The 13,348-nt window shown below is 39.7% G+C and overlaps 1 protein-coding gene across 5 annotated transcripts in view; it reads right to left on the minus strand.

The window, feature by feature from the left end:
- The window catches only part of FLT1 (fms related receptor tyrosine kinase 1), a 195,764-nt gene that overhangs the window by 83,934 nt on the left and 98,482 nt on the right, over positions 1-13,348 (minus strand). For 4 of the 5 annotated variants that reach the window (XM_008021816.3, XM_073013098.1, XM_073013096.1 and 1 more), the window contains exons 12-14: positions 13,086-13,194; positions 5,758-6,066; positions 840-986 (exon numbers count right to left, since the gene is read on the minus strand). In XM_008021816.3, coding sequence (XP_008020007.1) covers positions 840-986; positions 5,758-6,066; positions 13,086-13,194 — 565 coding nt within the window. Of the gene's footprint in view, positions 1-839; positions 987-1,593; positions 5,595-5,757; positions 6,067-13,085; positions 13,195-13,348 lie in introns of those variants that run through there. The other variant, XM_008021819.3, reaches the window with a different exon arrangement.

Raw genomic sequence — 13,348 nt, forward strand, 5'->3', positions numbered from 1 at the left:
CTCGTGTAGATTTTTTTTTTTACTAGTACGATCAAACATAATTTAAAAAGTCTTCTTTTTACCAAATCCTTAACATCTGCGTAGATGAATTTAAAAGATTGTAAATCGGCTGGACTGGGTGGCATGCGCCTATAAGCACTTTGGGAGGCCAAGGTAGGCGGATCACCTGAGGTCAGGAGTTTGAGACCAGCCTGGCCAACATGGTGAAACCTTGTCTCTACTAAAAATACAAAAATTAGCCTGGCGTGGTCATTAGCCTGGCGTGGTGTCAGCACATGCCTGTAGTCCCAGTTACTTCTCCAAGTACTTGGATGGTTGAGGCAGGAGAATCGCTTGAACCCGGGAGGTGGAGGTTGCAGTGTGCCAAGATGGTGCCACTGTACTCCAGCCTGGGCGACAGAGTGAGACTCCGTCTCAAAAAAAAAAGAAAAAAAGAAAAAGAGATTGTAAATCTACTTTTCTGAACTTCATATATGCCAGTTGTTCCAAGTTCTGCAATACCTCAAAGCCAAGAAACTAACTCCTCACTGTCCCAGCTGTCATGGTGAACTGAATCATTTTCTACATGGCTCCTCTCATTTCTTTCTGAATGCACTATTTAAAGCATTCCAGCTGAATAGATCTGCAGGATCTTTCTATGGGTTAGGAATATGGTCTGCATAGGAACTGGCCCAAATATTCCTCACTGGAAGTTGGTATCAGCATGAACCAGATCCGGGTGTCTGGGGCTCTATCAGCAAGTAGGTCTACACATACTGGAAGCAGGTGATGGGAATGTTAAAGGAAAAAGGGACTGATGAAAGATGAGAAATAATAAATTCAAGAAAAAAGTCTCTTACCAGGCTCTTGTTGTATTTTGTGGTTGTTTTTAAACCAAGTGATCTGAGGCTCAGGGGCACCATTAGCATGACAGTCTAAAGTGGTGGAACTGCTGATGGCCACTGTGTGATCGCTGAGGTTTCGCAGGAGGTATGGTGCTTCCTGATCTAATGAAGAAAGAAAGGGAGTTGTGATTACTCGTCAACTTTATTCTCATATTGTCTATGCATATCAACATTTAAAATATACAGAGAAACAGCAAAACTCAACTATTAGGTTTCATTTGCATTTTGTTCACTTTCTCTTCAATCATTAACCTGCTGCTTCCACTTTAATAAGATGCTACAATAAATTGAAATTTATTACAACACAGTGAAATCAAGGACTAGATTTTGTATTTTTAGATTTCAATACAAAGGCTTTTGCCTAGCTAGCTAGTTTCCTTCCTTTTTTGAGAGAAGCTTTTCTAAAACTCAAGGATTTTGGATAATAGTTCAGGAGATATAAATAAAAAACATGATTTTGTGTATAGTCTTGTAATGAATTTTTATATATAGTGTTGTAGTGATAGGCTAATACAATTTTGTGTGTTTTTATTGATGTATTTGTGGGGGCATGTTTGTGTTACTCAGCTGTCAGTAACCTAAGTTGTAAGGCAGCAGACCAAACAGGAGAATTTCTTGAACTTTGAAAGCTTTATTGGTTCTTTCCTTCCTCCATTCCCTTCCCAAATGCAAGCAACCAAAGAATTAATTCAAGAGGCAGAGGCACAGATTTGTAGTTTTTGCACTATATAATAGTACAAATATTGTATTTTATATTATTTTCTCTTAAAACATACAAATATGATACAATACAATTTATTTTAATAAAATGCCAACCAATATAGTACAACAAAATGAATTCAATACATTAAGATGCAATACATTACAACATTAAAATCCCACATAAGAACAGCAGTACCCCCAAGGCCCCCAATGAGTACAGTATATCTCTAATGAAGTAGTCAGTCAGTCCTGCTGATGTGTATACATTCTAGTTAGGAGGGTACTGGATTGGTAGCTAGAGCTTCCAAGGTAAAAAATAAAAACAACTCCTAATATCTTTCCCACCCTCCCAAGTCATTCCTTTCCCCTCTTGTTGGAGATCCTGGAACAGAAATCAAAAGAGTTTTGGCATAACTGACATGTTCTCTGTTACTGTCTTCAATTATACAGTATGAGCTTTCTCTGCCCGTTTTTGATTTCCTCATCTTAGTGTACTAAAACTTTGAAGGCAGCTTAGGAGTGATGACGATGCTACAAAGATGATACATTGCAATGGCCTTGATTCCATGTCCCTGCAGGGTTCTGCCAAGTCCCCAAACCTTTCTCTTTTGAGTCCTGCAGGGCAACTCTCAGGATTAGCATTTGTTAAAGCAATTTAGAAATCCCAAGTTAAAATGTGTATTATCATATAACTTTTATAACATTGTTGAAGAAGTATATCATGGCAGGGTTACTACCTGTTAGGAGAAACAGATTTCTCAATAAATTTTGATTTCTATAGCTTATCATTAGTCTTCTCATTTTGTAAAAAATGAAATCTGAAGGCAAAAAAAGTGTGTTGAAGGAAGTGCTCTGATGTATAGAAACTTCTTCAAACTAGCGTGGAATGAATGATAGCAATGATCCTTTTGCCTCTTTGAGCATGTCTTTCCTATCTCGTCTTGCCCCCTACGCAGAACCATTACAATATTTCTGTTTTTGCATTGGGTGCTATCTGTCAAACAGCTTTTCCTAATTGAAACTGCAGTCCTGTTTAAAACCTTTGATTTATGACTACTTGTACATGCTTGCTCATTACAATTTTGGCATTTTTTTTTACATAGTAAAGACCCCAAACGTATCAGCGAAACATGACAAGACCATAAAGAACTGTATCATATTATTTTTTAGTCTCTTTTACGGTGGCAAGCCAATTTTGAAATATCTTATTTAAAACTCAGACCCAATTCACTGAGTTATACTTTTAATAGCTTCCTCAGCACACTATTTCCCATGCATTAATATGATAAAATAATCTATCACTGCCCATAGGTCTTATAAAAAGGAAGTCTGAATATAGGGCCCACAACACTAAAATCGTTTTTCTAGCTACAAAGTATAACATCATCAACACAGACACGATTTGGACTCCCTGACAGGTGGATTGGAAAACGATGTTTAAAGAGAAGAGAACATTTTAACATAAATGTCATTAAGAATTTCAAAGGCCTTATTTGTACTACACAAACTTCAGATGATAGAAGCAGCAAAAAGGCTGCAGAATGTACATGGGACTCTCAATTAAATACAAGGTTCACATAAACATTCTGAAATGTACAGTAATATGCATTTTTCTTTGTACCCATTTCTGAAAAATGTTCTATGTTAAAAGTCTCATTTTTGGCTAGTTTCTAAATGATCAATCAACCCAGGAATCATATTTTGTCAATTCTTACTTTATACATTATATATAATCTATTTTGACGTTCTGAATAAGGCTGGTGCGTTGAACCCATATTTCAAAACCTAAGTTACTTAATGGAAGTAGGTAGTGGCTTTCCAAAGTTTAACAGTGTAGCTGATCCCTTCAAACTGAGAAAATCAGAATTAACAGACATTTGTGCTGGTTATCAGTAGCCAAAGATAGCTGTCCACCAGGTTATTTTACTTTACAGTGTTATGGCCCCAGAGATCTGCCAGGTCACATAAATACACAGCTTCTATCCTCCGTTTGGAATGGGGACTGAGGAACCAGCCTCACACCCCCTATTCCATTTCAATTATTCCCCATTTTAGGCTCCTTTTTTCTTCTTCCCCCCACCCCCTCTGTTATCTTCACCTCCCTTCATACCCCAGGTTAACATACCCCTAGGGTATGTAGTAAAAAACAAAACCCACCCAAAAGTTTCTTTTAAAAAAAAAAAAGACTCTCCGGAAGGATTAATTACACAGTGAACAACTAATACTCTATGGAATTCTTATACTCATCTCTTGGAAGTTCTTAAAATCATCTTTTGTAAATACTACCATCCTCCCCTCCCCACAAAAATTGCAACAGGGAGAAGGAAAAGGTAGGTTTTGCATGTCCAATTCACCATTTTGTTTTCATAAGGATCCCTCAATCATCCTATTTGCTTTTTTAATGTTAGCAGCTATTAAGGCCCCCACGTTCTATGCTATTAAGGCATTGTTTCCTGAAGGAACACACTAACTTATAATGAACAAAGACGCCAGGCCAAAGAGCCATAGGTAAAATTTCAAGATACAATTGATTTTTCTTTCCTTTGGGCTGACAACTTCCAGGTTACTAATTGTTTTCAGAGCATTTGGGGCTCCATAAAACTGGCATTCTGGGGAAATGCTATTGTTTACTCTTTCACATTCGACAAAAGCAATTCCCACGTGAAAGACAAGTTTAGCCGTGGGACAGAGTCTGTTACCTAAAGGAGGAAACAGTCTGGTGAGTTCCCAAGCTTGAGAAGTTGTCATATTGTCACCTCCTATTGAACTGTCCAGCCACTGTGTTTCTCAGCCATGGCTATTTTGGTCATTATAGTTTTGTTTTTTTTTTTAATAGTTTATGCAAGTCACATATAATGATCAATCATAAATAAAAACAACAGAACAATGCATATTAAATTGGTGAAAAAGTCATTTTCCCTCAAATGCAAGCTTAAAACAAGAAATTATAACTTCTCTTGATTTAAAACTGGTATGTATTTTAAAAATTACTTTGAATTCTGCTTCTACAGTTTTGTCGTTTCTTAATCCCCATAAAAATCCTATTAACATCTGCATATGGGGAAAGTGGACCTTTTTAATGGGCAAATTTTAAATTTACATTTAGAAGAATGCATTAATTCTCTGGTTGCAATAGCCTTTATTTCCTTGATAAATTGATTGTGGTACACCTTTGAATTACTGTCATTTTAACATGATAGAGTTCCTTAAAATAATAACCAGAGGACAGGAATATTTAAAATTAAGGCATGATCCACTTTCTTTCAGGTGCCATCAATAGCTGTGCAGTGCAGTCAGAGACAGCAAGGAGCAAACCCTTTGCTAGGCTAGTCTACTGTGGCACTAACTGCACAATTACCTGGATCGCATGAAAGGAGGGAGGGGAAGTTGATTTGGATGGACTCTTATAATTCACACTGCGATAAACCTTTACTATCTCTGAATTACACCAACATCTTGCACCCCTGGGGCCCATTTTAGAAGCTCCAGTTCAAGATTAATGTGCTTAATGTAAAAAAAAAAAAAAAAAAAAAAAGCATTTTCAAATAAATAAGCATTATAATTTGCTATCCAGGTGCTATTTACAAATCAAGAGCAGATGAAATAGTCCAAAATAAAACCAGGCAGAAGTCCAACAGAGTCTCAAATTCAACTGTACTCATTCTGAGCTGGAAAATTAACTTATTCGTGTCCATCTTTGGCAGAAACCAGCATTTGTTTAAATTATTCAGTTTGTGCAGCTTCAACACTTAAAAATAAAAAGAGGTTGGCATCAAAATGGAAGGAAAGGATCATCCAAAGTTGTTGTTTATCAGGCAGGAGAAAACAGCAAGAGCAACAAACACAGAGAAGGCAGTGCAGGGATCCTCCAAATCCAAACGTGCACCAAGTCGGCCCCCCGGAGCAGCCCCCTCGGCCTGAATGGGGGGCCCAGAGCTGGGGGCTGGGGGTCTCATTATTACTGCTATCATCTCCGAACTCATTTTGGGAGGAGCATCTCCTCTGAGCCTGAAAGTTAGCAACAGTGACAATAAATCAAGATGATATGAGACAACTGTTACTTTTTAATGAGTCCTTTAATGTTTTACATTACTTTGTGTGGTACAATCATTCCTTGTGCTTTTAAATTTGGAGATCCGAGAGAAAACAGCCTTTTTGTTGCAGTGCTCACCTCTGATTGTAACTTCTTTCTTCTGGAGGATTTCTTCCCCTGTGTATACATTCCTGGCTCTGCAGGCATAGGTGCCTGAATCTTCCAGGGAAACATTCATGATGGTAAGATTAAGAGTGATGGAGTGCTCCTTAGTGATGGCCATTTTTTGCTTGCTAATACTGTAGTGCATTGTTCTGTTATTAACTGTCCGCAGTAAAATCCAAGTAACATCTCTGTATAAGAACTTGTTAACTGTGCAAGACAGTTTCAGGTCCTCTCCTTCCGTCGGCATTTTTTCCAAGTTAACGTGAAACCCATTTGGCACATCTATAAAATAAGAATAAAGAATTTCAGTTCACAGAAAAATCAGTGTCTTTTAATGAGATATTCAAAGATCTTAAGAATCATTTGTGCACAAATTCTCTCAGCATCAGCATTAAGAAGAATGAGTATTTAAGGTAAATGAGCAAACATAGCAGGTGGGAATCAACTAAGTTCATTCTATCAGAAGTGAGGTAGGAAATGCAAAAGAGGAGAGTTATTAGGATGCATTTTCTCTTGATTTACCTGAAGTTACTCTTCAAAGTGGCATGTTTTTTCCAACTTGGGTGTTAACTTTATTTATTTATTTATTTATTTTGAGTCAGAGTCTCGCTTTGTTGCCCAGGCTGGAGTGCTGTGGCATGATCTCAGCTCACTGCAACCTCTACCTTCAGGGTTCAAACTATTCTCCTGCCTCAGCTTCCAGGGTAGCTGGGATTACAGGCATGCACCACCATACTGGGCTAATTTTTGTACTTTTTGGTAGGGGCGAGGTTTCACCATGTTGGCCAGGCTGATCTCGAATTCCTGGCCTCAGGTGATCCATTCTTCTCGGCCTCCCAAAGTGCTGGGATTATAGGAATAAGCCACTGTGCCCGGCCTCATTTCCTATTTTTAAAATGATGCACAGTACTACTACTGGCAAGTGACACTGGCAAGCGGGCAAAATAGTGAAGTAACATAAGAGCAATTCATCCTAAAAACCAAAGGCACACTTATGGTCAAACTTATCCAAAATAGTTTGCAAACAAGTGAAAATAGAAAGTCCTAGGTAAAGTGCCATCAATTCCACTTTAGTCCTAGACTTTTGCAGTGAGAAGTAACTGTTATTCACTACCCTCCTCCTGCTCCTGTCCCAGATTACTTGCCCTGGTCCAGCAAAGACCACAGTGGGCCAGAGAGGAGCCTGCTGATTTACTCAGGACTTCTTTCATGGGGATGGTTCTACTCAGACCTGAGAGAGCAAAGATTTCTTCTGAAAATGTGGACAACTAATCTGGAAGAGTTGCCAGATTCTAAAATGGGGGTGATAGAGGGGTAAAGAGAATAATTTTAAAAATCAAATTTACTCTCAATAATATTTTAAACATGTTCTGAAGGTGGCTATATCATTAAAAGCCATTTTCTCCAATGTCGATTTCCAGCTAATCTTTGTGAAAGGAAAATAAGTCTTGGGACCCCAAAATCATGAAGCTAAAGGCAAAAGTCAAGTTGAGAACTGCTTAGCACAAACCTGCCTCCCATTCTCTTCAAAGTCATCCCTCTGCTCTCTGAGATAAATGCATACCTGATTGCCTCCTTTGGAAAGGCTAATCAGAAATTCAAAAGAACAGAAGTCCCCTATCTATGACCTGGAAACCCCCTCCCCACTTTGAGTTGTCCCGCCTTTCCAGGCAGAACCAGTGTACATCTTACGCATATTGATTGACGTCTCATGTCTCCTTGAAATGTATAAAACCGAGCTGTACCTCAATCGCCACCTTGGGCACATGTTGTCAGGCGCTCCTGAGGCTGTGTCACAGACATGTGTCCTTAACTTTGGCAAAATAAACTTCCTAAATTGACTGAGACCTGTCTCAGATATTTTGGGCACCTTCACCCCCATCTCCCAGGTGTCTCTGTCAACATCCCATGAGCTCTTCCCCCCTGCATGCCTCACCTGGGCCGTCAGTCCACTCTGGGGCTGAGAGTTCCTTAGTATCATTTGGCCAATCTCACGGGAGGATTTTAAAAAGTCTGCCGGCCCTGAACTGACCTGCTCTCAAAACCTTCCCATTGCTTACTACTAGTGGTGTATCTGCATTTGAGCAAAGAATTTGGGCCAACATCTTACAAAGTGCTTTGAAGATGAAAAGCATTATGTTATGCTATTATTATTATTATACTTTGCACACAAAGCTATAAAGAAACCTTTAAACGTTAAGGGGACAATAGTCCAAAATTAGATATCATATCAACTCTTTCCTAAATCTCACTTTGCTTGTTTTTCTGATTTTTCTGAGCTTTGGCTTTATTATAAAGTGTCACGTCTGAAGAAATGCCAAAGTATTCATCTGGAACCTGGGAGCGGGGCGTAACAGTGGCTTACGAAGCCGTCAGTGGCTGAGGAGAGAGGATACCAGTGGAGGTTTTCCTGCTTTTAAAACGAAAATCTAAGAATGTGCCAGAAGATGCAGGAGGGGCAGCTGACAGTCACTTTTAAGATAACAATAAGGTGTCAGAAATAGTTGCTCTAATTCAGCATCTTTTTATATTTGGGACATCTTCCAAGCATGAGGAGTAAAACATCAGCCATCAACTTTTACACAGATACTAGAGCAGAGGTATTGTGCACTGGTTGCCATCAGCTCTTACAAGACCACAGACTTTCCATTTATGAGCTCTCATCCTGGTAGGTAGAACCCAAGCGAGCCCAAGTAACACCATTGAGATCGTGTAGAGAGTTTCTATTTACTTTAGTGATTTGAAACTTCCTGTGGAAATAGCTCACAGGTTTCCTGATGGAAGATTTTGTTTATCTTTGCCAAGCACCACCAGGAATCTCAAAATAAAATGCATTCAGTGACATTGGGAAGCCAGGGAGATAAAGCAGTGCTGTTCCTGTTTCACCCTCAGTAATTGCTAACACACCCACAGTCATGCTGAGTGCCAGCCAAACAGCAAAAACACACACATAGGAAAAGCAAAGAACCAAATTCGTTTTGAGGCCCGTTTCTTATATAGGGGACATGGTCACTGAAGCTAATTTGTTATGTTATCAGACAGCCTCTTAGAAATGACTATTTCTCAGTCTCACCCCTTTGGTATTCTCTTTTGATCCATGGAAGACGATAAATAAAATGTGCTCAACTATTTAATGAACCCGGAGGGATTTTTCTCCTTAATTCATGTTGATTTTTTTTTAGTCTGAGTACAAAAACAGACCAAGAAAGAATTGCCTTCTAACCCTCAAAGTGAAAACAAGAAATCTTCCCACACTTAAGTATCTGTGGCGAATTCAGCACAGTCATCATCATTACCAAATAATACTCATCCATCTAACATATTATCACATCCATGGCATCTTATGAGGTGTCATGGAGAAGAATCAACCCTTGCTCAGAAGAGGCATTCGACCCAGGGTTAGATGACAGTGTAATCTATTTGTAAAGGTGCATACTTGGGGGTAGATATTTCAACTCAATTGGATCAGGCATGTGCATTAAGTTCATGAAAGGGACAAGCATAGGAATTTAAAAGGATGCCAGGGATCTCGTTTGTTGGGTAAAAAAATAAAGAAGGCTCTACTGCCACTGAAGAGTGGAAATAACATTATTTAAAAAGAGAGTGAACGGTTACCAGGAAGCTTTGTTTGTTTCAAGTGGATGCTATGTATAAGTGTGTGCCACAGTTTGGAGTCGAAGCGGTCAAGGATTCTAATGGCCACAGTTTACCATTTTCATCAGTTTGGAAGGCAACTAAAAGTCTTTTTGTTGTTGTTGCTGCTGTTGTTTTGTGGCAGGGTCTGACTCTGACACTCAGGCTGGAGCGTGGTGGTGCCATCATGGCTCACTGCAGCCTCGACCTCCTGGGCTTAAGTGATCTTCCCACCTCAGCATCCCAAGTAGGTGGGAATACGGGCACATGCCACCAGGCCTAGCTAGTTTTTGTACTTTTTGTAGAGACAGAATTTTGCCATGTTTCTCAGGCTGGTCTCAAACTCTTGTGTTCAAGCGATCTTTCCATCTCAGCCTCCCAAAGTGCTGGGATTTACAGGCGTAAGCCATTGTGCCTGGCCCCAAGTAATTGTATTTTAAAGAAGGGACAACATGATTGAAATGAGGACCAGTAAAGATCCAAATCTAGATAAGTAGAGCATTAAAATTTCAGACAGGCACTTTTAAAGCATTACCCTCACTGAGTCAAGTATAAACACTGAACAAATATATGTTCATTTTTTTCAAAAAATAGGCATATGAGGTACAACATTCCTGAGTCTTTACGCTCTTCGCTAGTGACAAAGATTTGAGTAAGAAAAAGATAATAATTATTTAAAAACTAATAATGAATGTAAGCAAGTTAACCTAATATCACAATCAAAACTAGAACTTTTCAGGACTGGTAGAAAAGGATTAAGGGAAAGTATATTCCAGGCAATGAGGGCTTGGTTGGCTGAACTTGTGTCAGTTTTAAGATTAAAGCTCTTGGATTTCTAGAGGAAAAGAACTGTGAGCTTCAAATAGGTCTGTCTGAATTGAATTCTCATTGTTCTTTTGGACCCTGTCCAATATGGATAAGCCTTGGGATCTAGAAGAGGTTTCTACCCCACCATGGTTATACATTGTACAATATGGTGAGAGGTAGGAGGGAATTTCCGCCTGAATTCAGCAGGTGATCACCTTTATCAACTTGGACTCTCTCAGCAACAACACCATGGGTAGAAATATGATGCAGCGATGAGACTCTGGGCTAGCCAGATGTTGGTGCTGTGACTAATGCTAGGCATCGGTTAGCTTTCCTTGGGAACACTGATTAATAAGGAAGTGAGCATGATGTTCCCTCTTCTCTTGGTACATCCTCTTCCAGTACTGCCCTCAGACCCAGGCAAGAAGGGTCCCTGTGGCAGCTCTCTTCTGGTCATAGCTCTTCCCACAATATGAAGAGTTTATGGGGCCAAGTGAGCATGCCTACCCACAGCCTGTGTCACTTCATTCCTGTATCATGCTCCAGGACCCTGGGATCTCAGAATTCCCTAGAAAAATCTGCGTCTAGCTTGGCTCTTCCCTAGGTCCGGCCTCCTGAGCTCAGATTGCTTGTCAGTTTTCACACCTTTGGGTCTGTCCAAGCAGTGGCCAAGGGAGACTGTCTTTGGGGGGCACGGACAGAACTCAGATGTGTGGGCTGGGAGACACCACACATGGTGCATGGCCCCTTGCAGTGTGGACAGGGTAAGGGGCGCAGAGGGGAGGTGGGTGGTTTAGTTTTTCTGCACCGCCAGGTGCTGCCACAATCTACTGTGGAATCTGAGTAGTCTCAGAGCTCTAAATTGATCCTGACCTCTCAGGTCATCATGAAAGTATATTTGTTCATAGGGGGCTAAAACATATTTAATGGCTTGTTTGCTTGATGTAGAACTTGTCAGTAGTTAGACATATGGTTTGTGGGCCTCCACTGGTACTCTTGTCTTGGCTTTGAAAATGTCAGGGCAAGCCTGTTCTCTTCTCTCCACCTATTCAAATCCCACCTTCTCTCTACCTATTCAGGTCCTGCTTCCTTCTCAGAGTCTTACAGCTGCACTGTTCAATATGGTACCTGTGAGCCTCATGTGGCTTTTGAGCACTTGAAATGTGGCTACTGTGTCAGAGGAACTGAAGCATATTCAGTTTATTTGATTTTATTTAAATTGATTTAAGTGTAAAAACTGAAGCAGTGTAATATTTTTTAAAATACTGATTACATATTGAAATCACAATAGTTCGGATATATTGGGTTCAATAAAATTAATTTTACTTAAAAAAAACATGGTTACTAGAAAGTTTTAAATGGTATTTGTGACTTATATCTCTATTGGACAGTGGTGGCTTTAGAAAGCAAGCTCATCTGTCACATGACCTCTGCACATAAATTTTGATACTAGGATGTATGTAATTTAACATTTCTTCTTTGTTTCCTTGGTGTTAGAACTGTGTTCCTAGAAAGACAGGACTTCATTGATGCTCCTCCCAGTGCTCAGTAGAGTTGAACTGTACCGTTTAACAGTGCTCATTAAACTGTTACAAAGTTATTGAATGTTCAGAGCAAAACAAGAATTGTTCAGTCTTTTGTATTCTAAATCAGACATACTCTGACTATGGGTTGAGACAGTAACTTGTTTCCAACCAAATATAAAGGACAGTGTAAACCTTTGTATTTAATTAGTCCACATCTTCTGAGTTTTATTAGAGCACCAATCTGTGTGAAATCTCCATCTGAATCCTTCTCTAACTAAAGGCCATGTCCTATTTGGAATGGATGCAAAGATGACTTCTCTTCCACTTCTCTAACATAAGAGACAGGGACTGAGTTGGCCTAGAGCAGCTCTGCTATGCACCTCTCCAAATCCCATTTGCTCATCTGGAAAACACAAGAGCTATGATGCAGAACAGCCTCTGGAATCCCCGCCAGCCCTGATGTTCTGAGAATCTCCTCAGGGATATCTCCCATGGCACAGCTTCTCTGGGGCTTGGTTAACTTGCCAGAGGCTCCTGTGATCTGACAACGCATATGTATCATGGAATTGAACCTGTCTATTTCTTTCTGGTGAACTTTTGGCAATTTCTGCAGCCTGCCCCGTTCAGTAAGACGTTTCCAGAAAGTTGGCCTACTGCCCATGTTTCCTCAGAAATTGGGGGAGTGTGGAGCCAGGCAATTGTTTTTATACTTTGAGCTACTTGCTTCCTTCCTGTACCCATTGAGGGACATAGGGAGTGCCATTTGTGTACCTTGGAGGTTTTTAAGATTTGCAGAGACCATCATATTTAAGGCTAAAAATTCTTAAATGCTATCAAAAAATAGCACATTAACTATTGTTAATAAAGCTCAGTTTCAGATTGCTATAGAGCCTTATTCCCCAAAAAGTCTAAATTACCTAAGTTGTGAAACAATTAACTGTTTGGTTAAAACAAAAACAAAACCAAAAACGATGTCATCATATTATATGCATTATAATTGGTTTCCTTGATTGGTATTGAACTGCTATGTACTAGACCCTGTGCTAGGTACAGAAGGGAATGAAAAAATGAGCATACAGATTCCCAATTCACAATCCAGTCTGGGAGGGAGACAAACACAAATAACTCTAAAAGAGAATTCGGGGAAATAACTCTTTAGGAGATCCGACGAGGTAGAATTCTATTCCTGAGAGCAAGGATGAAGGCACTCAAAGTTTGACAATTCTGTGGAATTAAAAAAAAAATCACTCAAGCTATAAATGCACTAAAAGCAAACAAGACTGAAGAGAGAATGAAGTCACCAGGCTGTCTCTGGGTATAGGATGTGTGGCTTACCTGTGATATAAAAGCTTATGTTTCTTTCCACAGTCCCAACTTTATTGGAAGCTATGCAACTGTAGATTCCAGAAATTCTAGAGTCAGCCACAACCAAGGTGCTAGCCGTCTGCAAAAGAAAAGGAAACTTTAGCTAGCAATAGGACAAATAACTAATTGAACACCCCAAGCTACTTCTGAGGTTGAAATGATTCAGCTATTCCATTCATTCTGCAAAGAGAGTATTACATAGGTGGTGGTTACCAGAAGGCTCTCCTCTTGCC

The sequence above is a fragment of the Chlorocebus sabaeus genome, chromosome 3 (genome assembly GCF_047675955.1).
Source record: "Chlorocebus sabaeus isolate Y175 chromosome 3, mChlSab1.0.hap1, whole genome shotgun sequence".
NCBI lineage: Eukaryota > Metazoa > Chordata > Mammalia > Primates > Cercopithecidae > Chlorocebus > Chlorocebus sabaeus.